This window comes from Herpailurus yagouaroundi, unplaced genomic scaffold (assembly GCF_014898765.1).
Source record: "Herpailurus yagouaroundi ecotype Mexico unplaced genomic scaffold, PumYag 166, whole genome shotgun sequence".
Classification (NCBI taxonomy): domain Eukaryota; kingdom Metazoa; phylum Chordata; class Mammalia; order Carnivora; family Felidae; genus Herpailurus; species Herpailurus yagouaroundi.
In genome coordinates this window covers 5,273,645-5,301,232 of record NW_024412407.1, presented here as the reverse complement: position 1 = coordinate 5,301,232, position 27,588 = coordinate 5,273,645, and the positions used below count along the sequence as shown (strand labels likewise).

The window sequence follows — 27,588 nt, the reverse complement described above, 5'->3', positions numbered from 1 at the left end:
CACCCCCCACCCTCCCCCCGCCCCCCCCCGCCGGAGTTCTCCTCTGGTCGCTCCGGGGGAGGAGAGTCTGCGAGGCTCTGTGCGAACCCCCATGCTGCAGAGAAAGACGCCTCGCCCCTGCGCTGAGTCAGCCCGAGCGGGACCAGGCGCTCGCCGGTCTTCTCCGAGGGGCGGGCGGGGCGGCTTGGGGCGGCTCGGGCAGCAGGCTCGGCGGGGGTAGGGGGGCCGCCGCCTCCCCTGCCCCCACCGAGGTCCCAAGGGGAGGGGATCCCTAGGCAGGAGGCCTGTCCCTTTAAGGAGGCGGCCCTGCCTGGGTGTGCCCGTCTCCATGGTTACCCCGGTGCAGGCGGCGGGCCCCGGAGGAAGGGAGGGAGGCTGCCTCCTCTCCCCGACAGACCGAGGGAGCTGCGGGGACCCGGCGCCGAGCGGAGCCCGGGCGGGAGCCGACCCGCAGCCGAAACGGGAGCCGCTGCCGCTGCTGCCGCCGCCGCGAGCGGAAGGTGCGGAGAGCGCGGCGAGCGCGGAGTCTGGAGCCCGGCATTCGTGGGCGGCCAGGACGCGAGAGGCCGCGCGCCATGCTCCGGGCCCCGACGGCGGGGACGCCCCCTCGCGCACCGGCTGCTGGCCGGTCCTGCGAACCCGGGGTGGGTTTCAGCCTCCGACGGCTGCGCTAGGGGGCGCGGGGCCCGGTGGGGGGCGGCCGAGCTGGGCGCCCTCCCCCGGCGCTGAGCCCCCGCGCCCCGGAGGGATGGGGCAGGCGGCCACGGCCGCCTAAGATGCCGGCCATGCGGGGACTCCTGGCTCCGCAGAACACCTTCCTGGACACCATCGCCACGCGCTTCGACGGCACGCGTGAGTCTGACCTTCACTCCACTGGCTCCCAGAGAAGCCGTTCCCTGCCAGGGTTCCCGCAGGTCCCGCTCCCCGACATCTCAGCCTGGCTCCTTCCTGTTCTCACCCTCTGTCCCCAACGCCCTGATTGTAGCCGGGGCCACCATCTCCTTCCAGACGCCGTTTCCCAAAAGGTCCAGGGTCAACTTTACACGAGGCTGGACAAGACGGCCAGAAGTCTCAGGGTTTGGGGCCCCGGATGCTATTTGTTTGCTAGAGATCGAACCCCTACCTAGTGAATCTAACCCACCCTGTTCCTGAGTCTGGCGCTATCCCCCCCGACTAACATAGAAGTGGAGGGGCGGGGTGGGGGGCGAGGGAGAGGAGCGGTGCTCAGGGACAGCCCGAGGTTTCAAAAATCAGATTTAGGAAAAAGGTTTGCAAAGGAGATAGAGTAGGCGGGATTTAGGAGCACACTGTTTGTCCAAGCTCATCTCACTGCCTAAAACTCACCAGCCTAAACCCACAGGACCCCTCTAGACCCCCAAAGATAGGTTCGGGTATTCCTACCAAGATTGGGGAAGTTTGGAGTAGGCGACCAGAGCTTCTGGATCCTGGGTTTCCAGGGCTCTGAGCACAGGGAAAGTCGTGAAAACCCCCTCCCTCCTTCTCCTGCTCCCTCACACTCACCCCCAGTGGGGCTTCCCAGCTCTCTGCTTGGCACACTTCATGGTCTTGCAGTTCCTGATAGGTGGTGGGAGCCCATCACTGAGCAGCCCCCTGCCCCAATACACACACACACACACACACACACACACACACACACACACACACACTGGCTTCTCCATCCTGCAGCCTGCTGATTCAGTGCCCCCCACTCCCCAATACATTGCTGGCTTCAGGCAGTGCTGTGCAGCTACCATGCTTACACCCCCATTTTTGATCACATTCACTAATTCCTGAGCCCCGTCAGGCAGCTGGGGTTCAAAAACGTGCAGCCTGAATGGTGGCCTGGACCGCCTCCCATCCAGGTGGGTTCCAGTGAGAGGAGCCAGACAGCCATGAATGGACCTGGCAGAGGTATGAGTGGGGCTGTGGCTGCCTAGAGCTGGTTGTACAGCCCTCTTTGGGCATCCCAGCCCTACCCTATGCCCCAAGCTGCTCAGGACTCGGTCCAGAGGGCACAGTTCCCACACAGGGCCCCATTCACCAACCTCGGTGTTGATTCCTGAATATACACATACACACATGGCTAGGAGTGGACCCTTGCAGGGCACTGGTACACAGGTGACACACTGATTCCTGTTCATAGACCGCACCTGCCTGCCCTAACCCCCAGCCACACACACACACACACACACACACACACACACACACACACAGAATTCTTGGGTTTCGTGACACCCACCCTTTGGTTGCAGGCATTTAGGAAAGAGGGGTGGTAGACCCTGTGCCCCTCCACCCCATGCCTCCTCTGAGAGGTGCTCTCTTGCAGACAGTAACTTCGTGCTGGGCAATGCCCAGGTGGCGGGGCTCTTCCCCGTGGTCTACTGCTCTGATGGCTTCTGCGACCTCACGGGTTTCTCCCGGGCCGAGGTCATGCAGCGGGGCTGCGCCTGCTCCTTCCTCTATGGGCCAGACACCAGTGAGCTTGTCCGCCAACAGATCCGCAAGGCGCTGGATGAGCACAAGGAGTTCAAGGCTGAGCTGATCCTGTACCGGAAGAGCGGTGAGGGGCCACCTGGCCAGCCCACCTCACTTTTGAGGCCTCACCCAGCCTGGCACCCACTCCATCCACTGCCCCTGTGTTCCATCCCCATCTTCTCCATCTCCCCATCCCGTCCTGTCTTCCCACATCCCCTTACTTTCCCCGCCCCATCCACTGTCCCTTGGCTTCTCTCTTCCATCCCCACCTCAGCCTCAGTCTCCACTCAATTTCCAATCTTGAGTTTCCCACCTCAGCGGAAAAATGTCCCGGTCTCAGTAGGACAGGTCTATGAACACACATGTCTGATGGTCATTTCTGCTCTCTTTTGCCTTCCCTCACCCTCTCTGTTCCATCAAGTCCTGTCCTATATGGAGCCAGGCCGCCGCTCCACTCCCAGAAAAGCCCCCATCCTGCTTGTGTCTTGGGGGGGGGGGGTGGCAGTGGAACCTCTGTCACCTCGGGCAAGGTGGAGAACAGGAGCTAGGCTAAGTCTGTCTTTGTGCCCAGGGCTCCCATTCTGGTGTCTCCTCGATGTGATACCCATAAAGAATGAGAAAGGGGAGGTGGCCCTCTTCCTGGTCTCTCACAAGGATATCAGTGACACCAAGAACCGAGGGGGCCCTGACAATTGGAAGGAGACAGGTGGGTGCCCGTGGGGCTGTTGATTTTAGCTGCTGTGGGTGGGGCCTTGGCACCCAGCTTGGGCTCACGGGTCCCCCCACCCTCTTGCACTCATTGAGTCCCACTTTGCTGGGTGAGAGGCCTGTGCTGCTCTCATCTCCACATGCCCAGATATGGAAAGCTTGTTTCCAAAGAGACCAGTTGAGACAAAGTTGGAGTTTTGAAGTCAACTTTACTAAGAAACGGAAAGCAAACAAACTCCGCTAGTGCCCGCGAAGTACCATTTTCGGACCAATTAGTGGGGCCCAGTGCAGACCCACTTGGTACCTTTCCCTCACACAGAGCTGACTGGGAGCCCCATCCAAAGCCCTCTTTTAGTCCCTGGGACCTTTCCCCTCTTGTATCCTCCAAGGACTGGGGAGGCCTAATGGCCAGCTCACAAGGCTGTCACTGGGGGCAGCTGGGGATGCTAGGGGTACTCTCCATCCCCCCTACCCACCCCCCAGCCCTGGGAACCACCTCCCCACTCCTGTCTCAGGCCTTTCCCTATGGAGATCCTCTCCTGCCTTTGCCTTAATCCAGACCTCCTTCTCCTGCAAGTTGGCATGGGGAAGAGTGTCTATAAGTGCCCCTGGAAGTGAGGATGCTGGAGCCCCCAACTCTAAACAGACTAACCAGTCAATGAGTCAGACTGGCCCAGGTCATGGGCCAGCAACTGGTGTCCTCCACACAAGACCCTAGCTAGGGGGTGTGGGCACTCCCCCCACCATCCTCACGGGCCGCTCTTTTGCAGGTGGTGGCCGGCGCCGATATGGCCGGGCAGGAGCCAAAGGCTTCAATGCCAACCGGCGGCGGAGCCGGGCTGTGCTCTACCACCTGTCTGGGCACCTGCAGAAGCAGCCCAAGGGCAAGCACAAGCTCAATAAGGTGGATTGCGCATAAGGGTGTGTGTTTGGGGGGCAGGGCACCGTAGGGGCAGGCTGAGGAGATGGAGGAGGGGAACTAAGCCCAGCACAGAGAGGATGTCCAGGGGACCACCCAGGCCCCACCAGCACTTTGGGGTTGTGACTGACGGAGGGAATGTCAGATGCCTGATCCATCAAAGATAGAGTCTTGGCCCTGGAGTCAGATGGGACTTGGATCAATGTCGGCTCTTCCCCTAAATGGCTGTGTGCCCTCAGCTAAGTCAGTGGGCTCTCTGATCCTCAGTCTTTTGATCTGTAACATGAGGGCTCTAATGCCCGTGTCAGAGGTTGCTTTGAGTATGCAGGGAGAGAAAGGAGGTGGCCGCCTGTCCCAGACCCTATCCAACTCAGCTTCTATAAATTTCCTGTCCTCCCTGGCTGGACCTGCCCTGCCCCCCTCAGGGGGTGTTTGGGGAGAAGCCAAACTTGCCTGAGTACAAAGTAGCAGCCATCCGAAAGTCACCCTTCATCCTGCTGCACTGTGGGGCACTGAGGGCCACTTGGGACAGCTTCATCCTGCTTGCCACCCTCTACGTGGCTGTCACCGTGCCCTACAGCGTGTGTGTGAGCACAGCCCGGGAGCCCAGCGCCGCCCGCAGTGCCCCCAGCGTCTGTGATCTGGCTGTGGAGGTCCTCTTCATTCTTGGTACGTGTGCCCTGTGCCTCCCACCCCACCCCATGCCGGGCACCCCTCGGGCTTTGATGGGGATAGTCTGCATGGCTTCCTGTGCCTGCTGACAAGTGTCCCCCATGCCCTCCCCCTGTTTGTGACCTGTGGGCTTTGAAATCAAACCTAGGTTCCAAACATACCTCTACTGCTAACGGGTTATATGACCCTGAGCTGATGATAGCCTCTCCAAGTCTCAGTTTCTCCCTCCATCAAATGGGCATAACAGTATCCACCCTTTAGAGTTCTGTATGAACTACGATGGTAGGGGGCCCCAGGCCATGTCAGATACCCAGTAAAGTGTCAATGCCCAGTAAGGTGTGGCCCCTCCGCTACCCCATGCTGAGTCCCACCCCGACTTCTTGCAGACATCGTGCTGAATTTCCGCACCACGTTTGTGTCCAAGTCAGGCCAGGTGGTATTTGCCCCAAAGTCCATTTGCCTCCACTATGTCACCACTTGGTTCCTGCTGGATGTCATCGCGGCGCTGCCCTTTGACCTGCTACATGCCTTCAAGGTCAACGTGGTCAGTGTGGCTTGATTGGGTGGGCTTTGGGGCAGGGCTGGCGGGGCCAGCCCTGGGGTGACCTCCCTGTCTCCCCCCACCTCAGTACTTTGGGGCCCACCTGCTGAAGACGGTGCGGCTGCTGCGGCTGCTGCGGCTGCTCCCGCGGCTGGACCGCTACTCGCAGTACAGTGCTGTGGTACTCACCCTGCTCATGGCTGTGTTCGCCCTGCTCGCCCACTGGGTGGCCTGCGTCTGGTTCTACATCGGCCAGCTGGAGATCGAGAGCAGTGCCTCGGAGCTGCCGGAGATTGGTACCAGAGGCTTCCGGCGAGGGGTGGCGGGGGAGGGGAGTGTGTGTGTGTACATATGTAACAGAGGAATATGTCTGCTCGAGTGTGTGTGTGTCAGGGAAATGTGAGTCCACGGGTGTGTTTGTGAGCTGATATGGGGGGGGTCAGGGATGTGTGCAAGTCTGCATGTGTATCTGGGGCATACATGCAAGTAGGTGTGTGTTTGTGAGAAGAATGTGGGGGCTGGTGTGTGTGTGTGTGCGCGCGCGCGCGCATGTGTGAGTGTGTGTGCACGTGCACACAGGTGTGACTGTGACAGAGCCACTACCTTGAGGTAGGCCTGTTCTTCAGCAGCCAGGCATAGTGGAGAAAGCCTGGTGGGCCCAGGGGAGTCCTACTCACCCATCATGCCCTCCTTGTGGCCTTAGCCTTTGTCACATTCTTCAGGCCTCTGCCCAGCTGAGAATCAACCCTTCTCAGGAGAAGGCCGTGCAGGGAGCCACTGCCCTGGGTACTTCTGGTGCCTGGTGCTTTTGCACCACCCTCTCGGAATCCCGCCCCCCACACCTTGCCCTCTAAGGCCTTTCCCCACTCTTGTTATATGCAGGCCCATCCCTCTCGGCTGCTTCTCTGCCCTCCCCCAGGCCTAAAATGCAGCCTTTCTCTCTGCTCCGCTGGTGTACTCACTCTCCTTCACTTCACCTCTACTTCCACTCCTCCCTCTGCTCGCCTCCCACTCACATCTTAACTCCTGCCAGGAAGGCTCCCACCCCCACCTCTCCACCCAAAATGGTACCCAGCAGGTTGCAGTGACCTCCTAGGGCCAAACCCGCATCCTCTTGAAGTCCCTGTGGCACCTGACTCTGCTAACTACACCCCTTTGAACTGCTCTACCCCTCTGCCCTGAGCAATGAGGCCCTCCATCAGCCTCCTCCGCCCTGGCCCTGTCTCCTCCCCTCACCTTGTCCCCTGTCATTCCATGGTGCCACTACACCAGCTCAACCTCCATCCTTCCTCTAACTCTGAACCATTCTGTTCCAGCCAGTTCTAACTCTTCATACCCTGAGGCTCCAAAACCGAACACACCTTCTCCCTCCCTTGCCCTCCAGCCCTCTGGTGGCTTCCCAGGAACTGGCCTGTACGCTTGTTCCAGTCCATGGGCAGCAGGCCAGCTGCTCAGATGGCCTTGCATGACCATCTGCTCCTTGGTGGGGTCACCAGGAGTCCAGCTGGGCCTTAGAAACGTGCTCCGATCAGTTCCCAGGGCCAAGGAGGCTCTTGCAAATCCTCTCTCCCTTGCCAAGCCCGTGGAGACTGGTGTGTGGCCCAGAGGCCCACTTGGATATTCCCCAAAGCTCTAGTTGCCGAGCACACGGAATCGGGCTGCTGCAGGCAGTGTCAGCTCCTTGGCACCTGCCCTTCCCAGAGGGAGGCTGTGATGGAGGCGGACACGGCGACACGGTCAGTGGGCCGGGAGATAGATAATAGTGATGCAAAGCCCTGATCCCAAAGTGGGCTGAGACACCATATCCCCAGGTCAGTTTGTGCCCAAATAGGGCCATTCTTGAGTCTCCGGTCCCTGTGGCTCCTTTTTTCTGACCACCTCACAGAGGCTGCTCAGCTGATGGGAAGAATATCTTTGGCTCTTGGAGGGGCTCTGAGTCCCGCCATGGAGAACATGGGCAAGTGGGGGGCTGGCTGTTTTGCAGATATTCATATTAATTCTTGCACCCTAAGTTCTGGAGTAATTTCATTCTGTTTTGGGCTGGTACTAGCTCACATTAGGGGAGTTTCCAAGTCCTTCTTCACATCATCTTCCCCTTCTTGTTTCTCCAGGGAAGCGACTCCCCAGCTGGGTCAGAGCCACACCCAGACCTCCCAGAGTCCAGCCCCAGAAGGGATTTCTGGAGGGGAAGTGGCGCCCCCTCCTGGTCTGGCTCTGGTCTGGCTCTGGGAGGTCCCTGCCCCCGGCTTCCCTGCCTGGGTTCTGCCTTGCTGTGGGTGGTGTCGACACAGAGTTCCTTCCCCCTATTCCCGTTAGCCCCATAGAGATGGGCTGCATTTTCAAAAGATTGTACTAAATGCTGAGGGAGATCATTCGGGGCATTTCTCAACGAAAGCCACTGGCCTCTGGAACAGCTTCCCCGCACCACCAGCTCCAGGAGCTGCCAGTGCCCCATGGCCAAACAGAGAGGACAGGCCCCTCTGGAACCTTCCCCTCATCTTCCTGCTTCTCACCCCTTGCTGCCCACTCTCCTTACCTGGAACTGGCTTCAACTCGGGCCTAGCTGAAGAGCGAGCGACTGACGAGCTTGGCACACTCCCGCGAATCCTTGCAGCACACGTCGAGTCACAGGAGAGCAAGTCCTCACCTTGGCTCAGGCCTTGACACATCTCCTCAAATTCCTTAGCAGGGAATTTGATGCCCCCAGTAGGAACCGCACACTCCAGCTAAGCTGAGCAACTGCTTGCACGTGTCACCATCCCTAGGGATGGCCCAATATGGTCCTTCCCTAAATCGGGAACAACCTTCTCTCAGTTTCTCTGAGTCAAAACTCTAGCCATCCTTGGAGACCAAACACCAATGTCCTCTCTTCTAGGGAGCCCTCTAGCCCTAACCCATAGCATGTCCGTTTGAGCCCCATCACATGGCCCTCGGGTGTTGTGCATGAGGCACATGTTTGTGAGATCGCTGAATAAACAGGTCTGGGGGTGAGGAGGGGCGTAGAGATGGCAGGGAGAGCGTGTATAAGGCGTTCAGGAGAGTGTGGAGCAGAGACACTGGGTGTGTCAAGGTGGGAGGGGCAGAGCGCATGTGGAGAGGTGAGTTCCATTGCAGCCACAGACCCTGAGCCCCCTCTCTGCACCCGCCCTCTGTGTCTCCACCCTAGATCAGCCCTCTCTTCCTTGCTCCCCGTGACCCCCGGTTCTGCCAGGATCCCAGGGACCCCAGGAACCCCCATCCAACACCCTAGAGTTCCCACAAGCTTCCAGCTGGGCTCAGAGTGACTGTGGGTAGCCAGAGCTCCTGAGAGAGCCCAGTACTCAGCTCCACCTCCTGCCAAGTCCAAGCCAGAGAGTGTGGGATTGATGGGGGGGACTGGAGCACTCTCAGCTTCTGCCCAGTGTCCCAGGCTGACCCATGTCTGCATGTGTGCTCAGGAGCCTCTGTGTGTGCACAGGTGCCTGCCTGTTTGTGGCCTTTGAGTGTGCTTACCTGTGTGCTCGTGTTCGCCTCGCCTACCTGGGTGTCTGAGTGCAAGCACCTGTGTGCCCTTGTCTCTCTCCCAAGTGCGCTCAGGCTTTTCCTGTGTGAGTGGCTGTGGCTGTGCACCTGTGAATGTCCTCATTCTCTCAACTGCAGAGCACGTCTGTGGCCTTGATGGTGCATATGCACGCATCCACGCTGTGCTTGAGAATGCGAACATGGGGTTGGGTGGTTTGTGTGGTTGTGGAAGGGGTGAGGGGGAAGCAGCCTTTGGGAGCAGGTGAGCCCAGAGAAAGAGCAGGAGGAGTCTGGGTGGACAGGGCAGAGGAGGTGGCCTCACCTCTCCGTCCCTGGGAACAAGACTGGCCGGTGCGGGTCCTGTGCTCCTCCAGCCGGGCCCGTTGGCTGGGATCAGTGGCAGCCACGGGAGAGAGGGTGCAATGCGCCTTGCTCCCTTCTCAGCACCAGCAGACGCCGGCTGGAGAGACGACAGCCTCGTCCTCACGTGCTTATCTTGGTCAGGGTTGAGGGGGTGGACAGGGTGTGCTGGACCGGCAGAGGAGGAAAGTGGCAGGAAGACATGGGGGGGTGGTCTGCACCCACATGGCCCCCGCCCCGGGGGAAGCAGCGGGCACACGTGCGCCTGTGGTGTGGCAGTGCCGTCCCGCTTGCTTAGGTGTGCCCTGTCCCCTCCCCAGGCTGGCTGCAGGAGCTGGCCCGCCGACTCGAGACCCCCTACTACCTGGTGGGCCGCAGCCCTGTGGCAGGGAACAGCTCCGGCCGGAACGACAACTGTAGCAGCGTCAGCGGAGAGGCCAACAGGACGGGGCTGGAGCTCCTGGGCGGCCCCTCGCTACGCAGCGCCTACATCACCTCCCTCTACTTCGCGCTCAGCAGCCTCACCAGCGTGGGCTTCGGCAACGTGTCCGCCAACACGGACACCGAGAAGATCTTCTCCATCTGCACCATGCTCATTGGCGGTGAGGCCTGCTGCTCTCCCTGTCCTGGGCCCACTCTCAGACTTGTGGCTCCAGGTGGCCCCAACACCCCGCCTCCCCCCAGGGCCCCAAGGTCCTTCTCAGAGGTTCTTCTGCTTTTGGGGACTGAAGGAACACAGAGCCAGGGCCAGGGGAGTCCCATGTGGCTGCAGGACTCCCTGCCACACAGCGGCCCGTGTCTTGCCTAGGAGACTTGGATGGTGGGAGGGAGGACAGATGTGTCCAGCGTGGTGTCAGGCCGGGCCTGGAGGTGACCCCCTCTCGCCACCCTCCCCAGCCCTGATGCACGCGGTGGTGTTTGGGAACGTGACGGCCATCATCCAGCGCATGTACGCCCGCCGCTTTCTGTACCACAGCCGCACCCGTGACCTCCGAGACTATATCCGCATCCACCGCATCCCCAAGCCCCTCAAGCAGCGCATGCTCGAGTACTTCCAGGCGACGTGGGCTGTGAACAACGGTATCGACACCACTGAGGTGCGCAGGCCTCCAGGGCTGGCCCTTCCAGCCTTTGCTCCTTCCAGGAGTATGCGTTTGGCCTAAAATTCCCAGGAGTGGGCTGGGGGGCAAGGAACACAAAATCCTGGCTTCTGCTCCCCGGGAGTGGGCAGTAGCATGGGGCAGAGGGCAGTCAAAAAGCCTTGAAGGCCTTTCTCCACCCTTGTTAGGCCTGGAGGCTCTGCTCACCGACATCCGGCTCTGGGCCTGGAGGAGGAAAGCCAAGCAGCTCACGGTGGGCTAAAGTGATGGGAGGGGGGCAGAGGCAGCCTCCCGCACTGCCGGTACGGGCTACAGGCACGGAGCCTCAGGTGCCTCCCACACTTCCCCTTGCTCCTAAGGCCTGTGGGATGGATGTAAAGAGGGCTGGCTGGAGGCTGCCTTGCATTCTGCCATCACTAACCTCCCCACCTGCTTCCCCCCTGCAGCTGCTGCAGAGCCTCCCAGACGAGCTTCGAGCAGACATCGCCATGCACTTGCACAAGGAGGTTCTGCAGCTGCCTCTGTTTGAGGCCGCGAGCCGTGGCTGCCTGCGGGCACTGTCCCTGGCCCTGCGTCCCGCCTTCTGCACGCCTGGCGAGTACCTCATCCACCAAGGGGACGCTCTCCAGGCCCTCTACTTTGTCTGCTCCGGCTCCATGGAGGTGCTCAAGGGCGGCACCGTACTTGCCATCCTAGGTTTGTGAGGGCAGGAGAGGAAGCGGGGGTTTTGGGGGAGGTGGGTGGAACCAGGGCCCCATCAGCAGAAACGTGGACGGGGGCACAGGCAAGGCCACCCGCGGAGAAACAGCCAGGACGGAGTCAGGAGAAGCCATGGCGCAAAGCTCCAAGCAGACAAAGCTCAAAGCGGACCCAGTGACCACCGGGTGGCAACACAAGGAGGTGTTCAAGGCTCCCTGAGTGAGTGGAGGACCACCAGCCTGCAGCCTATGAGGGGATGGGGGGGATCAGCAGTTCCTGCCAAGGAGAAAAATCAAATGCTAGGGATGGCAGTGTTGGAGAGAGTGCTTAGGCAGGGCTGCAAGAAGGGAATGAGAGCTGTTCTTGTGGGGCCCCTCCACCAGGTCAGGGGAGAGGGGGGTTGTGCTTTCCTAGGGCGGGTCACAGAGCAGGCCCAGGGCCCCAGCGGGCAACAGCAGGGCTCGGACTCTGCCTATATACTTCCCTTCTTGGCAAAAGAAAGAGGTGGAAATGGGTCGAGTCCCTGGACAAGGAAGAAGAGATTGCAGTTGTGGGATGGACGTCAGAATAATGCTGATCCCAAGGGTCTCACTGCAGGGCTGGCCCTTAGGTGTTTCAGCTCACACAAACCTCACAAAACCCCTGGCAGAGGCACTGGTGTCTCGTGCCTGTTCTGCACGGAAGGAGCAGGAGGCTTGGAGAGGTTCGTGAATTGGCTGGTGGGGTTAGAACCTAGTCTGCCAACCCTAAGGCTTCAAACACTGTGCTTTCAGGAGCTCTGATCAAGGGAGCGCCGTGTCCCCAAGGAAGGGCACAATTTCAGGATGGCAGGCTGTACACACCGGGCTTTAGGAAGGCACACGCAAAGCACTCCTGGAAACACAGAGCTGAGGGTGTCCATGGCTGTGGGAGGCTCCCAGCAGCGACCCCAGCAGGCAGGAACTCTGTGACCTGTTTGGGTAATGGAGGGCCTCACAACAGGGGATGGAAGGGAGGTGAAACCTCGGCCAAGTACTTGTAGACTCACCGTGGGGGTGGCTGACGCCTGGAGGGGCTGAGGTTTGTCACCAACCTGGAGAATTAAGAAGACTAGATGCCCAGAAACTACTGTGCGTCCCTCCCCGCTTCCCTGAGGAGGATGATCTACCAACAGGAAAAAGAAATACCATCAAGGGGGTCTTGGAGGTAAGAGAGGTGAGAGGCTGCCACACCTTTCACCTTGAGTCTTCTGGGAGTTTGGCTTCCCGACCTAGATGCCTTTTATGCCAGGACTCCCAGGAAACGGAATTATGGCCCCCCACATATAGCTGGCAGTCCTTGAGAAATGCTGGAGAACTGGAGAGATTCGGAAGGGCAAACAGACAGATTTTGACAATTGCAGACTGGTCAAGACTGACGAGCGGATTATTAAACAGATGGTTTTCATCTCGGAGCCGAGGAAGCAGTGTGGCTGGGAGCTGGCATTGGTCCTGTAAGAACATCTCCTCACTGCTGCCACGCACCAGGTTGCAGAATAATCCTGTTCACTATTAAGACGAGCCTCAAGAATGTCTGCCACCTTCACCTCACTGCCTGCGTCCCCAGCACTGGAGCTTTTGCCACCTTTGATCCATCCTGTGCCTGCACACACGTTCCAGAGGAATTGTTTCCTCTGTTGACTTGATGGCTCCGGGTGCCCCGATGTATGCCCGGTTCCCCACAACCTGGTTTTCTGCTTTGCCTTCATTCCTGCCCCCACCTGCCTCCTTCGCTGGACATCCAGGGGCCTCCTGCCTGCTGCTGGCCGCTGAGGCTCACCGTGCAGCTCGTGGCGTCAATTCTGGCCCCTACCTCTGCGTATGAGCTAACAGCTAAGCACACACAGTCGGTTGTGGGGGAAGGAGGCAAGAGAAGAGAAGTGGGCTGGGTGACAGTACCAGGAAGACCTGAGGGGGCTGGAACGCTGAGCTGGAGGTTCCGGCTGCAATGCCGGCCTGGAGGGCAGTCTCTGGTCTGAGACTGATGGCATGGAGGCTCTGTCATTGGTCTTGTCCTATTTCTCGATTCTATCTCACCTCTTGGATGAAGACAAAAAATACACACTTCTCTTACTTCCAGATGACACACAGGAGAGAGGGCTCATTCATCAGATGAGCACATTGAGATCCAAACAGCTCTCAGAAGGAACCAGAAGGATGGCCCGAAACCAAGAAAATACAATTTAACAGCAATGCTTTCTACACTTAAGTTTGAGCAAAAGTCCGTGAACATTTACAGGAGCTGCTAAGCTCAGTCCTGCTGGCAGCACGAGCCAGCCCACGGTGGAGGGTGGCAGCGATCCATCTTCTTCCTTGAGGGTAAGGAAACGCTTTCCAATCTTGCGAACTCCGGCAGTGGGCTGAGCTGCCTTGTGAAGGCGGCGAGTGCTCTGCCTACGGCAGGCCGTCTCTGTTGGGAACGATCTACAGGGGACTCTTGTCCAGAGGGAGAGAAAGGAAACGAACTTTGATCGTCTCTGTGTCAGTCACTTTACCTACACTAACTTGCTTACTCCTCACATGTCCGTGATTGGAGGCACCCTAGTTCATTGATTGTAAGATGCACATTTCCCCCCTATAATTTAACATCTCTGAGATTGGGATACGGACTCTAATTGATGCCATTTTACAACTGCTGTCAGCCAGGTGGCAGTCCCAGCTGGGTGGTGGGAAAATCCTACATTGACACCTTCTGGTAAGATCAAGAAAGCACCAGGACCCAGTCAGTACAAAATCCGTCCCGCAAGAACCAGGGTTCAGGGAGATGAAGAAGCGTGGCTGCCTGACCTCTTCACTGTGCCGCGCTGGGCACTAACCTGCTGGCTCCTGGATGAGCCCCACCTGAATCACGTGTGAGGCTTGAAAGATACCGGATTGTGGGGTCTCCTGCAGACGTTATAGGTAGAGATGGGGCCCGGGTTCCCATCTACAGACAGCCTCGGAACCACCAGAATTGTTGACCGCTCAGTTAATCTCAGAGCTAAACTTCAGGTGTGTTTCAGGACAGTGGCTTCCATCCCGGAAGTGCTTGAGCTCCTGGGCCTCAGTGCTTTTCACTCCAAGTCTGTCTGAGGAGCCGGGGGTCGGCCGGAGCCTGGGCCCCTCTGCCCGTCTGGGTCTTGGCTCCGAAGGCCCCACTCACCTCACAAGGGAAGCTCAGCTGCCTCTGCTTGACCCTCTGTGCGTGGGCTGAGGGGCAGGGCTTGCTGACCTCTACTTCCGCTTCCCAGGGAAGGGTGATCTGATTGGCTGTGAGCTGCCCCGGAGGGAACAGGTGGTCAAGGCCAATGCTGATGTAAAGGGGCTGACCTACTGCGTCCTGCAGTGTCTCCAGCTGACTGGGCTGCACGAGAGCCTCGCACTGTACCCCGAGTTTGCCCCACGCTTCAGCCGGGGCCTCCGAGGGGAGCTCAGCTACAACCTGGGTGCCGGCGGAGGCCCCGCAGAGGTGAGGGCACCGGGAATGTGTGCGGAGGGGGCTGGGGGGGGGGGTGGCTGGTGAAGTGGGCAGAGGCTGGGGTTTGGGGAGGAGCCGTGTGAGCGCCTGGCCTGGTGTTAACACCCCCACACGTTGTGGGGGGTCTACACTCTCCCGTCTCCTGCCCCTTCATACCCATGCTGTCCTTTAGAGCCCAGCTCAGCCCAGCCCAGCCGTGCTCCGCCAGCCCTGCCGGCTCTCCCCGGCCCGCCTGAGACGGCCTGGCCTGGTCCACAGCGGAGTCTTAAGGGATGGAGGCTGAGGCCACACGTGACGGATGGGGCCCCTGGGCAGGGCTGGGCACTAGTCCTCCAGGCTGCCTCCGAAGAGAGCCCTGCGGCTCTCCCTGCTTCCTCACCATGAGAGACAACTGCTCTGAAGGGCTTCGAATTTTCCTGGCTTCTACCACTAGTTCTAAACCAGTTTTTAGCACTGTGTTCCCCTGGACAGTTCGGTTAGCCTGAGGGACCAGGTAGAGGGGTGATGTATCCACATTTGCCTAGAATTTTGAAGGGCAGCAAATTCCTCCAGGGCTTGGTGGCTTTGTGGTGGCAGCAGAAGAGCAGTCCCCCACCCACCTCCTTTCACCGCCACGAGTAACAGCCTCTGCCTCCAAGGGTGGGAGATCTTGGGCATCCAGTTTAACAAAGATGGCTCCTTCTAGGGAGATGAGGTCACGGGGGGCAGGTGACTGGGACACGGTAGGGGTTATCCAGGCTGGTTCCCTGTGCCCCACTGTCCCCAGGCAGACACCAGCTCCTTGAGTGGTGACAACACCCTTATGTCCACACTGGAGGAGAAGGAGACGGATGGGGAGCAGGGCCCCACGGCCTCACCGGCCCCAGCGGACGAGCCTTCCAGCCCCCTGCTGTCCCCCGGCTGCACATCCTCCTCTTCCGCTGCTAAGTTGCTATCCCCACGGCGAACCGCGCCCCGGCCCAGGCTAAGGAGCAGAGGACGGCCGGGCAGGGCAGGGGCTTCACAGGCTGAGGCCGGCCCCTCTGTTCACCCTCGAAGCCTAGAGGGTTTGCAGTTGCCCTCTGTACCGTGGAATGTACCCCCGGATCTGAGCCCCAGGTAAGCAGGCCCTGGGCCCCTGTGATCTGGCAAAGATGGTGGCGATAGCCCTGGGGTCCAGCCAGGCACATTCCTCCCCTGGGTGTCCATCCTTCCATCCTAACCAGTCCCAGCCTCCTCCACGAAGCCTTCCTGGACTCCACCTTCCTGCGGCCCCTCCCTAACCGCTTGGTCCATGGCCATTTACTGCTCAGAATTCCCGCTGTGTCCTGTTGCTCAAGCTTGGACCCCCCGGCAAAACTGCAAGCTCCTAGGGAAAGGGACCACGTGTTACCTTTCCTGGGCCCCGAACTCCAGGGGGCTCCTGTGTGTGGACACTAGGGCACCACAGTGGTTGCCCATGGATTGATTTGTTGTCCTGGCACCCGTGTCCATAGGGTAGTAGATGGCATTGAGGATGGCTGTGGCTCCGACCAGCCCAAGTTCTCTTTCCGTGTGGGGCAGCCTGGCCCGGAATGCAGCAGCAGCCCCTCCCCTGGACCAGGTACTGAGGCCTGCTCTGAGGTTGGGGGGTGGGGGGCGGCGGCAGGTGGGCAGGGCTGCCTCTCTGCCCTGTGCACCCCTGAGAAACCGGCGGGGTAAAGACTTCTTGCCTCTTGTCCTTCCCAGCCTGCATGGTTTGGGCATTTTGGTGGTTAAGACCAGCACTTTGGTGGTCGGGAAGGGGTTTGGATCCCTGCGGTCAGCTCTCCAGCAGCAAGATCTCGGTTCTCGCTCCAGCTTCTGGTCTGCAGTACGGTTGTCGTGCATGTTAAAGAAGATAATGTTGCTAAGACCCTGGGGAGGATAGAGGGCTAAGGGGGAAGCAGAATTGAAAGTGGTCCCCAGGCCACGCAGCCCCGAGAGCGGACCAGGTAATGAGCTCCTGGGAGCGGTCGCGTGTCTGGAGGACAGGCGCAGAGGGCAGCGTCCTGAGGGGGAAAGTGTGGGGCAGCGTGCCCAAGGGCTCCTTGCGGTTTGGGCAGAATTCGGCAACCGGGGCAAGGCTGGAAGTGGCCGTGGCTGGCATCAGGCCCCGCCAGGCCAGTGTGGTCTGTGCTAACTGGGGCAGAGGCCTGGACCCCATGCCTGGCCTCTTCCTGGTGCTGGCTGGTAACCCTAGTCTACTCTTTGCAGAAAACGGCCTGCTCACTGTCCCCCTCGGGCCCAGTGAGGCAAGGAACACAGACACACTGGACAAGCTGCGGCAGGCGGTGGGTGAGGGGCAAAGTGGAGGTGGGGAGGGGAGCCGAGGGGAGGGGGGCGGGCGCTGCCGTTGTGTGAGGTCCAGACTCCTCTCTAACCTCGCCCTTTCCTGCCTCGCTCCCTAAAGGTGACAGAGCTGTCTGAGCAGGTGCTGCAGATGCGGGAGGGTCTGCAGTCACTTCGCCAGGCTGTGCAGCAAGTCCTGGCGCCCCACGGGGAGGGTCCTTGCCTTCGGGCATCGGGAGAGGGGCCGTGCCTAGCCGGCACCTCTGGGCTCCTGCAGCCTCTGTGTGTGGACACTGGGACATCCTCGTACTGCCTGCAGCCCCCAGCTGCCTCTGTCTTGAGTGGGACCTGGCCCCACCCTCGTCCAGGGCCCCCTCCCCTCGTAGCACCCTGGCCCTGGGGCCCCCCGGCCTCTCAGAGCTCCCCTTGGCCTCGAGCCACAGCTTTCTGGACCCCCACCTCTGACTCAGAGCCCCCGGCCTCAGCAGAGCTCTGCCCCGAGCCCAGTACCCCTGGCTCACCGGCCCCCGAGGAAGGGGCTAGGACTGGGCCCCCGGAACCCACTAACCAGGCCGAGGCTGCGAGTACTGGAGAGCCCCCGCCAGGGTCAGGGGGCCTGGCCTTGCCCTGGGAACCCCATAGCCTGGAGATGGTGCTTATCGGCTGCCACGGCTCTGGCACAGTCCAGTGGACCCAGGAAGAAGGCACGGGGGTCTGACTGCCAGCCCCAGAACCCAGTGTTGCCAGACACGCTGCCGTCTGCTGCTCTGCCCGAACTCGGGGCGGCAGAGAGAGTGGCAGCCGCTCCCCAGGACTCTGTGCTGGTCCCCGGCTCAGGGCAGGGAGCCTGAGACTTAAAGAGGGCCCGGCCCCTGACTCTCAGAGTGGGCTGGAGCTTCAGGGGCAGGCCCCAGGCTGGGAATCTTGGTGCCCCACCTCAGCCTGCTCTCTGACCTGTCTCTGCAGGATGGAGGACAGGCCTGAGGCCGAGGGATTCTGCCATCCCCTGCATGTGTCCCTGCCTCACTAGTCCCATTTTTTATATTAAAAAATATATATAATAAAAAGAACTACTTTGGAACTCGGTGCTTTTTATTTACAAAAGAAAAATAATAAAGGAAAAGTCTGAAGCCAATCAGCCGGAGACAAAGGGAAAAGGTGGGAATCTGAGGGGCAGAGGAGGGTGGTCTGCAGAGAGAGAAGGGGAGGGGCTCTGGCTCTAAGGAAGCCGGAGGGTTCCAGCCTCGAGGAGCTTCCCAAGGACCAGCCCTGCCCTCCCACAGAGGCTCAGATCAATGGGCCAGTTGGGTCTCCTCCTGCCCACCATGGTTTTTCCAGGAGCCTGAGTTCCTAGCTCCTAGGGGCTGGAATGGCAGGGGACCCGGAGGCCAGAGAGAGCACACGGGTCCCGCCACCACTCCTCACTGTGGCGTTATCTTGGCGGCCTCGGCCCGAATAAGGGCAATGAGGTCTTGGTTGATGAGGAAGACGAATCTCAGGCTGGCGATCTGTGGGCAAGAGAGAAAAGCAGCTGAGGACAGAGGTGGGACTGGGGGCCAGGCCCACACACCGGCCGCCCACGCCCCGGGTCTCATCATGACCTCTTCACCTCCCTCCCAGCTCACCTCCACCACGGAGTTGTTGCTGAGGCGCCATTTGGAGCCACACAGCACAGGCCGTCCATCGATGTAAATGGGCCGCCGACCCTCATTGGCAATGAAGAAATCACCATTATTTTTCAGCTTGATGACACCTGTGGGGATGGAGAGGCGAAAGGGATGAGGAGACAGGGGAGGCCAGAAGAGGGCCTGCAGTCCCCACACACACTGCTTCCCGGGAACAGGCTAGAAGGCACCCATGACTCCCAAGTTAGAGCTCTTGAAATGCCAGCTGCTCAACCCTAGCGGGTTCCCATGGAGACCAAGCTGCAGGGCCGGAGGGCAGCGAGAGGCTGGGAGGGACACCCCCACACTGCCGCCTGCCGGTACCTTGCTTCCGGGAGATCTTCCAGGCCGGACCCTCCAGAGACAGGTCCACATCAATCTGGTTATCCTTGGTTGCTCTGCCCAGGGTGATCTGGGGAAACGGGGTAGGTGAGGGCTGGGACCTGAGGAATGGGTCTACACAGGTCAGGGAAAGACGAGAGATCAGGGGCCAGACACAGAAGAGGTCAGCGAGGACAAGACTGGCGGAGGAGGGAAACCCGGGGAAGCAGGGGCCGGGCCCGCCTTACCTCTCGGGAGCGCATCAGGTACCGCACCATGCGGCCCCGCAGCACCGCCAGAGTCTGGTTGTCGAAGTCAGGAGAGCTCATGCCTGCGAGGGGGAGCAGCTGGTGTCACGCAGAGCCCGCCTGAGGGCCGCGGGATGGAAGGCAGGGAGCCGGGGCGTGGGAAATGAGGGCACAGCCAGCCAGGCAAGCACAGGGGCTCTGGGTGGGGCAGAGGGAGCTGGAGCAGGCCCCCCCCCCCCGGGTCCCCCGCCGCCTCACCTGTGATGCTGTCTACCAGCACCTGCCACTTATGCAGCTCCTGTTCCAGCTGTCGAATCTCTCGCTTCTGGCGCCGGTCGGCCACCGTCAGCTCTGGGGTGAGGCAGGGTGGTAAGCGGGGATGCTCTGAGGTCATCAGCACCTCGTACCGATGCTTTGTGCTGGCAGGGGCTTCCACCCCCTAACGGTCCCCACCAGGGTACACTTACCATGTTCTAGGACCTCATCCCGCATGTCCCTGTGGGAAGAAGGGGGAAGGAGGAGGAATCAGGATCACCTGCTATAACCATCAGGTGCTACTTGGCTCCTTAGGGTGTTCCTCAGTCTCTCAGCTGAACAACCCAGGAGGCTGCTCCTCTGACCTTGGACTAGCCTCCTTCCCAGGGGTGGGGGGTGGGGTGCTGAAAGGGATGGGGCTCAGCAAAGAGACCAGGTGCCAAGAGCGGCAAGTGGTGCACAAGGCTGGGTGTGGGCTGGGCCCGATTCTCAGCAGCAGGAGGCCAGGTTGGGCAGTGCTGCCCAGGGAGCTCTGGCCCACCCCAAGGGGGTGGGGGGGGGGCACACTCCACTCTGTACCCTGTCTGTGGCCCCAGCCACTCACTTGAGCTTACTGTCATCAATCAGGTCTTCTGCGTCGGAGAAGTTCAGCACTTGGTCCCCCTTGGGCAGCGGCTGCACTGAACAAAGGACGGGGGGACGGTCAGCGCCGCCGCTCCTACTCCACCCTAAGCTGCCGAGCAGCAACTGAACTAAGGGGACAAACTGTGAAGACAACCTGTGGCAACAGTTCTGCGCTGCAATCAATAGGCAACAGAGCACAGACCAGATTAGACACCCTCTTTTGGCACAAAGAATTCCTGACATTAGCTAAGGGCAGAGGTGGTTCTAGAAGGAAAAGGGAATTAAGGCTGACTTTTTGTGTGTGCTTTTCAGTGTGCGAGGGTTCTCACACAGCCTTGAACTAAGGAGGGCAGGCATCGCTGTCAGCTCCCCTGTGCACACGAGGGGACAGACACAGGAAGCAGGGTTAAGCCATGTGACTCAGGGTTAGGACAGAGGCAGGACCCAAGCTCTATTTTTCTGACTCCAAATCCAAAATGCTCCTCCGACACATCATACGCTCCCAAATATTCTCTGCCACACTCAGCAGGGGGCAGAGAGAGGCACATGCCGGTCAAGTGCTCCTCAGGATGTGCCAGAAGTGAGCTGCCCCCACCGTAAGCCAGTATTTTTCAAACTGCGGGTCATGAGGTATTGACAGTCATGAAATTAGTTTCATTTCTTCCTCCGCCCCCCCCCCCCAAAAGAAAAAGAAACGGGATAGAATAATATCAGAGTCCATTAGATGTGTTGAGAATAAATAGTTTCGTGGAAGTTTTTCCATTTTTTTTCTCTGACCACATTGCAAAGGGGGATGGGGGCCCACAAACTCTGAGAACTTCTGCCTTAAGCCCAGCTGTTCCCAGGACTGCAGTGTCGCTCAGTAGTTAGTGGCTGTGAAACCGTCGGCTGGGGAGTTTGTCAACACCCGGGGTGTGGTCACTGTCTGGCTGGGGAAGTGAGGGGGGCTGCACAGGAGCCACAAGTGCTCCACACCCTCAACCCCCTTAGGTCAGACTGTGTGGGAAACAAGGGACTGGGACAGTCATCCCCCCCCCCGACTGCAGCTGCCTGAAATCCCACCAATTTAATACTCAGCCAACTTGAGAGCCAAGCAGTGTATCTACCCGGTTCCTAGGACCTCCCAGCACTAGACAGCGAAGGAGAAATCAAATACCCACAGAAAAGACTCTTGGAGAGAAAAATTAAACCTCTGAGTTAACAGAGACGTTTACACAAGATAACTTTCAAAGAAGCCAGCTACAGCAGCATAAATCAACTTTATCTCGTGTCCACTCTCTGTGGGAATTCAGGGACGTCGGAGTCTGAGGCAGAAGCAGAGCTGTGGAAGCTGCAGGAATAAAGAGGGCTGCCCACTAACTGCAGAGACCCTCAGGAAGGAAAGACAGGGCATCCCTGACACGATCTCCTCAAATCCTCTTGCAGGAGTATCTTTTGATAACCAGGAGCAGTAAGACCCAGGGAGTAGGCGGAGCGCACAGGCAAAGCCTCATTTCCAGAACAGTGTGGACAACTATGGAGACGCTGATGGGCAATACCATCCAGGAAGGGAGGGCAGTGTGTGTCTACACTACGCTGCACCACGAAAGCCTGATCCCAAATCCCAAGTCAAATTGAAGAGCCTCCCGCACTTTAGTCAGCTGACTTTCCCCGAGTTTGTCATCAGGAGCGAGAACTTGCTGGTGAGGAAGAGGTGGGCAGAGTGTTCTGGCCCCTGGGAAAGGAGGAAGGCAGGGGGCCTGGGTGTGAAGGCCCAATGGGAATTTCCGCATGGCTCCAAGGCAGCGAGAAGGAAAGTGGAGAGAGGGAAGGGGCAGAAAGACAGAGAGCCTACCACCTCTGGGGGGGAAATGGGGAAAGATAAAGCAGTGCGGGGGACTTTCACCTTTTATTCACTTTCAACGTTATTCACGAAGACTATGTTAGCGTATTGTTTACATAATAGCAAAATATGTTAAAAACGACAACAAAAACAGGAAGTGGGAGACAACACTGCCATTTAGACTTTTTGCTCAGGACTGCAGACGGTTTGGGCTACCCTTACCATGCTGCTGAGTGTCATTCCAGCCACTTTCCTTCCTCCTGGAAGGAAGTTTTGCTGCCAAGAGATGCAAGACACTGGGGGCCACTGAGGGATCCATTACTGGGCACCTGAGGGCAACTGTGCCCAGACAGCTTCACACTTACACCCACACACCCACTCCGCCAGCTCCTGGAGCCAGTTACCTGTCTGGTCCTCCAGTAGGTAATACTGCTTCATGAGCTGCCAGTGGGCCTGCAGAGCCTTGGCAGTACGGGCCAGGTAGAAGGCATCAGGGTGTCTGTGCAGCAGGTCCTGGAAGGTCTCCAAGGTGGGCTGGCTGGTCTGGAGGGCAAGAAGCGTGTTCTCGGCATTTGGGTTTTCTCATTCCTGTCTCGACCTCGTCATCCCCACCCCGTCCCCACCAGGAGCTGGGAGAAGTGAGAGGGAGCCGGTCTTGGCTCTTCCTAAGGACCCCATCCACAAAGGCCCCTGCCAATATACGAGACCTGCCAGGCACGTTTCCGGGCAGTGGGGCCTCCCCACATCCGTAGTTTTCCCAGTGGTTAGGTCCCCACCCTGCCCTTCTCTGCTCCTCAGCCTTACCGATCCCACTTTGCTCAGCAGCTGCTCCTCAGCCTTGCTAAACAAGGCCTTGCTCTGGATGGCGGCAATGGCTTCTGGGTGCAATTGTCTCATGGCCTGGCAAGCCAGCCTGAGGGGGTAGAGGGAGAAAGAGGGCAGGGTTGAAGGGAGGGGGTCAAGCAATCCGGGGTTCCTATAGGCCTCTGAGATCCAGAACTAGAGGCCAGGCCCTCAGCAGGACCAGCCGAAGGCTTAGCACTGCACCTGTGGCCTCATGCGTTTGTTGAAAGCGTAACAGGCAACTCAACAAACCGAGTTTCCAGTGTTCACCTCCTCGAAGACACTCAAGGCACAGCCCCCAGAGACCAGTCCTGAGGGAGATCCCAAGACCACCCACTGCCCACCACATCCTCTCTCCAAAGCTGAGCCCTGCCCCCTTCCTGTCAGGGCCGTGGCTACAGCTTAAATGGTGTTAGAGACCGTGGAACAGAAGACGGGTGGTAAGCATCCCGCCAGCAATGACAATGTTAAACGAAGTGGCTGAGGAGGAAGTGTGCACGGCATATGCACACAGGCTTACTTGAAACTTGGACTGTTAGGGGCCTTGGTGTTCTTTTGTTCCAACTCCTTCTTGTGGAGGTCAGTGGGGAAAGGATGGAAAGTGACCTGCCCAAGACCCCCCGGGTGGAACCAGGGCTCCTGGCGTTCATTCGGATATTTTTTCCAGGCTGCTTCTGCAGCTTCCAGATCCCCTGCTTCTGGCATCAAGCCAGGACTAGCCGGGTTGGCAGCAGGAAGAAGCTTCCCTCCCAAGCCTGCCTGGTTTCAATATCATCCCAGAGGATGCAAGGCCCCATGAGTCCTGCCTCCCAGGCCCCTCCCTTGGGCCCTTGTATAGTTCTCTCTGTTCCAGGAGCCAAATTCTAGTGTTCCTCGTCCCTCCATGCTGCCAGAGCTGGTCCCACTCACTTGGAGATGACCGGATCGTAGAGCAGGGCGTACCAGCGCTCCTGGACTTCCCGAAGGGTGAAGCGGCAGCTGAACTTCACGCCCAGGTGGACAGATGTCAGGTCGTTGGTCTGCAAGGCCCCAGATGGGTTGGTCCCAGCCCTAGAGCTGGGAAGGACCCTTCCCCTGCCACCCCCAGGGTGTTGCTGGGCTAGTGCAGGGGCTGGGAACCGCAGGCTGGGGGGAGAGGGGGGACGTGAAGCCTGCAGTGGGAAGCACTACCTGCAGCACAGCATTGATGAGCAGGAGGTCATCCGCTGGCTTCCAGCGGCCCAAATCCTTGGTCACCTGAAGTGGCTGTTTGCTCTTCTTCACGCGCTTGGTGAGTCCAGGGGTTGGGGCTGGGCTGGGCGGCACGGGAGTGCTAGGGGCCTTGGACACCTGAGCAGAGGACAGGAAGAGCTCAAAGCCGGCATCAGGGCAGATGGGGCTTTGGACCCTGAACTTCACACACTGTGTGGTGGCCCCGGTCCCACCCAACCATAAGCAACACAGGCAGGAGCTCGTCTTTCTAGTCCCCACCCCTCCCCCTCCCATCTCTACCAAAGTACTTCTACATAATCCTTGAACATATGGGGTCTTCTCTTTGCTGGTGGCACCCTCAACCCCAGAGTGGAGGGTGGGTGGGGAGGATACCAGGAAACCACTCTTATTGGTACGGTGTCTAGGGCCAGAGCAATGCCACCTGGGGGTTATTTTTACACCCAGCAATGCTGGGAACAGGCTGTCTGCTCCCAGAATAGATGCACGCTCCATGCCTCCCACACAGAATGTGATACAGGACGCATTGACAGGGTGTGTGTGTGTGTGGGGGGGGGTGCAGCAAGAAAGGGGGAGTAGGGAGCGATGGGCTCTCAGGAGGGAGGCATCTGAGGTTGGGGCTGAGGCCACCCGATTTTCTCACAAGTCTCCTTTGCCAGGGCCCCTGTCAGCTGGCAAAGGTGGTGGGGAAAAACAAAATCTGGCCCTGGCCCCCACGTATCCCAATCCCTCACCTTCTTCTTCTCACTGGAGGAAGGTTCACTCCCCGAACAGCGCCCTGGTTCCACCCCACTGGCTCCCTTCGCCCGGGTAGAGGACTTAGCCAGGCTGCTCTCCACTAGCTCATCATCAAACTTCTTCCTCTTGATGAACCTGTGGAGAGTCCTACCCAGTGAGCATCCCTTGCCCCTTCCCTAGGACCCACCTGCACACACTCAGCCTCTGAAACAGAGCAGGTTCCCGGCTGGGCGCTAACTGCTCCGGCTCAGTGGATGGGGCATGGAACTGCTATGCTCCATCCCTCTGAGATGACAGGGTATTGCACCACAAAGATTCCATGTCAAAGACCTCAGATCGCCCTCCCTTGGCCCATATCCCACAAGAGGGATTTGGTAGGAAAAGCACAAGGCTCTGCCAGTACTTAGGCTCCAGAGGGGCTCGGGTAGCCACTGCAACAGTGGTGAAGACATGTAGCACCTAATGCCCTTGCCCAGTTCCTGGCCCTTCAAACCCTTACTACCTGGAGGAGCTTCTCCGTTTAGGGATGGTGCCCAAGGCCTGGGAGGAAGCCCGCTTCTGCCCTGCCAGCGACTCCTCATCCTCTGAGCGGCTGGCAGTGCCTGATGCCATCAGAGATGAATCTAGCAGCCCCTGAGAATCTAGAAAAAGAAAAGCAGTGAACTCAAGTCTCCTAAGTGCCTAGTAGAGCCTTGAGCCTCTGAACATGGGACCCCTCCTCTGCTCCTCCTCCCCCTGCCAGCCCTCCTGGCCCTTCCCTTGCTTCCTTGACATTTGAGGTTTTAATGTGGGAGTTCCTTGGCCATCCAGATCCCATCTGGGCTCAGACCTGGCCCAGACCTTCCACGCTGGGCAGTTCTCCCGGTGCCACGTGTCATGTCGTGCAGCACATGGTGCTCAGGTCAGACTGGTGATGCCGACACACCGGGCTCTGGGCATAACTGCTCCCTCTGCCATCAAAATGCAGCCGTGCCAAAGAGCGGCAGCTCAACAGCAAGTCAGTCAATTGTGGCCTCTGCCGAGAGGTACGTGGGTGGTGCTGGCCCAGGGGGAGGTGGCAATGCCCAGTCAGGACGAAAAGACATACGTGCCAGGCACGGGGTGGAATCAGCAGATGCTTGGCGCCTGAGCGTTTGGGGAGCTGGCCTGGCCTCATACTACCTTTGTCCATCCTCTTACAGTCCCAAAGCCACTGGTTCCAAACCACAGGGCTAGGAGGAAGGGTCCCACAGGCTCATCCAAGGATTCTGACCAGGTGAGCTTAGAGGCTGAGAGGAGATTCTGCAAAGGAGAAATAAGGCTCCCTGAAGCACAGGTTTCCAATGGGCCAGCCCCACCTTCTACTGGAACAGCTCCCCCAGGATCCCATAAACTAGGGAAGACATAAGGAGAAGAAACACAAGGCTCTATTCTGCCATGACCCTGATAAACCAACAGCTTTCTAAAGGTCACCGACATCTTTTAGAATATAAAAGCTATGGACTCCAGGAAAATGTACAAACACATAGCATTTTAGGGGGTCCACAGACCTCTATGATTCTACTCACAGTCGCTAGGAAGGGCCTCGACTATAAACCAGCAGGAAACAAGGGATTAGTGGCTCACTTTTTCTTATCTTCGCTGCCCACTCAGTTCAGCAGCACCACCCTTGCCCTTCCAAGCCAAACCAGGGAAATGGAGATCGAACTCTGATCCGTCCATCTAATTTTTATTTTCATTTTCAGCTTTGGCTGAAGATTTAGCGGGTGGGACTGCGTGGAACCTAAAAAAACGCGGTTTGGTGACTGAGCGAATTTCCACCGCCCTGGGGCGCCTGCTCCTAACCCCAGAGAACTCAGGTACTGGGGACTCTCTGGGCGTGCCGCTTGCGGGCCCCGCCCCTTCAGACCAGGGCGGCTCTCCGCACAGTTTTCTGGCCCTGCCCCCAGGTGCTCTAGTCGCTCGGCTCCGTAGGATACAGCTGGGAATCTTGACACTTGGGGGTCAGGTGAAGGGTAGCCTGAGGCTAAGTCTGGGCCCCCTTCCTTCCCTGGCCCTCGTTCTCCGAGTGCACACCCGCGGTGGGGGAATAGTGCCGGTCTGTTTCTGGAGCTCGGAATAAGAGTGGTGAAGTCAGCCCTGAAACTCAAAAGCAAAGCACCGAGTGCACCCAGATGTCCTCGCTGCCTTGGGTTAAGCCCCACGAACTGGTGGCGAGGGACAGGAGACTAACTCCCAGGTCAAGTCTCACCCCACCTTCGCCTTGCCCACCTTTGCGCATGCGTAACATCTCGGACCAGATTCTGGCCCGGTCCGGCCCACGCATGCGCAGATTTTCGGGGCGCTACCGGGGCGGGGCCCCAAACATTGTGGGGGGGGGTCTTCCCCAGCGGCACTCTGGAAAACTCCATTTCGCCCCAAACTCTGCTCAGAACCCTCAGAAGCGAACCGCGAGGTCTCACCATTCCTAGGCTGCCAGCTCCAACAATTTCTCCGCGGCGACGGCAGCAGCCGCAGGGCCAAACCCGGCTTCCGTGAGACACATCTACTTCCGGGTCTGCGAACTAGGGGAGGCGCGATCTCTTCCGGTTCGCCCCGGGAATGTGATGAAGGGGGCGTGGTTACGGCAGGGAATGGGCCGACTTTTTGCTAATAGTCGAAATAAAAGGTTTTCACAATTGGGACAACATAGGGGGAAACATGAGGGATTATAGTCCCCAGAAAGATTACTCGCTTGAAGAGAGTGATTAATGGAAAGGCGAGACTTGGCGTAGGATAGACTGAGAGGCGGGCTGGAGGTAGGGTGGGCGGGGGACCCCACTTCGGCTTTCGAATTCCCACGGGATATGGGAGCCTTTGATGGTTTCCCAGGGGCAACGATGTATTGTTTGATTTTCCCAGTGGTTTTAAAGAAACTGCTGTGTGTCGGGCCCTGTGCTAGGCACAACACGGGGAGATGATGTGGCGTTCGCTCCAGCTGGAGAGGTGTGGCGTACAGAAGGCGGGGAGGTTGATGTCTAAGGAACGGATGGAGGGTCGTGGGCCTGAGGTAGAGGTCCTGAGGAAAGAGCAATGCCCAGTGGCAGCCCGATCCCATCAGGACTGCTGGAAGCAGTTGTGGACCTCGGTAGGTAAGAGAGAAGTCCA

General features: G+C 58.9%; 2 protein-coding genes across 7 annotated transcripts; one reads left to right on the top strand and one right to left on the bottom strand.

Annotated features, from left to right (window-relative positions):
- Positions 1-205: 205 nt before the first annotated feature.
- Positions 206-17,819, top strand: KCNH3 (potassium voltage-gated channel subfamily H member 3). Of its 3 annotated transcripts, none has more exons than XR_005794420.1 (15): positions 206-852; positions 2,327-2,560; positions 3,047-3,181; positions 3,954-4,087; positions 4,528-4,771; positions 5,161-5,318; positions 5,404-5,611; positions 9,497-9,778; positions 10,074-10,273; positions 10,723-10,972; positions 14,223-14,440; positions 15,216-15,547; positions 15,925-16,031; positions 16,268-16,401; positions 16,664-16,740. XR_005794420.1 is itself a non-coding variant. In XM_040488235.1 (15 exons), exons 1-15 carry the CDS (start codon positions 777-779, stop codon positions 17,454-17,456), a joined length of 3,252 nt encoding a protein of 1,083 aa, XP_040344169.1. In that variant the 5' UTR covers positions 206-776; the 3' UTR covers positions 17,457-17,819. The 3 variants fall into 3 exon arrangements, 2 of the variants coding, with proteins under 2 accessions (XP_040344169.1, XP_040344170.1); XM_040488235.1 differs by lacking the exon at positions 16,268-16,401 and adding an exon at positions 16,860-17,819; XM_040488236.1 differs by lacking the exons at positions 3,047-3,181; positions 16,268-16,401 and adding an exon at positions 16,860-17,819.
- Positions 17,810-27,085, bottom strand: MCRS1 (microspherule protein 1). 4 transcript variants are annotated; one of them, XM_040488237.1, is made up of 15 exons: positions 26,904-27,026; positions 25,292-25,743; positions 24,965-25,103; positions 24,459-24,597; positions 23,686-23,844; positions 23,425-23,534; positions 22,477-22,585; positions 22,077-22,215; positions 19,831-19,906; positions 19,439-19,467; positions 19,230-19,322; positions 18,972-19,054; positions 18,727-18,814; positions 18,364-18,491; positions 17,810-18,246 (listed from the first exon to the last, which is right to left on the bottom strand). In XM_040488237.1, exons 2-15 carry the CDS (start codon positions 25,338-25,340, stop codon positions 18,160-18,162), a joined length of 1,428 nt encoding a protein of 475 aa, XP_040344171.1. In that variant the 5' UTR covers positions 25,341-25,743; positions 26,904-27,026; the 3' UTR covers positions 17,810-18,159. The 4 variants fall into 4 exon arrangements, with proteins under 4 accessions (XP_040344171.1, XP_040344174.1, XP_040344173.1 ...); XM_040488240.1 differs by having other exon boundaries at positions 25,550-25,743; XM_040488239.1 differs by having other exon boundaries at positions 25,624-25,743.
- Between the last annotated feature and the right edge of the window lie 503 nt (positions 27,086-27,588).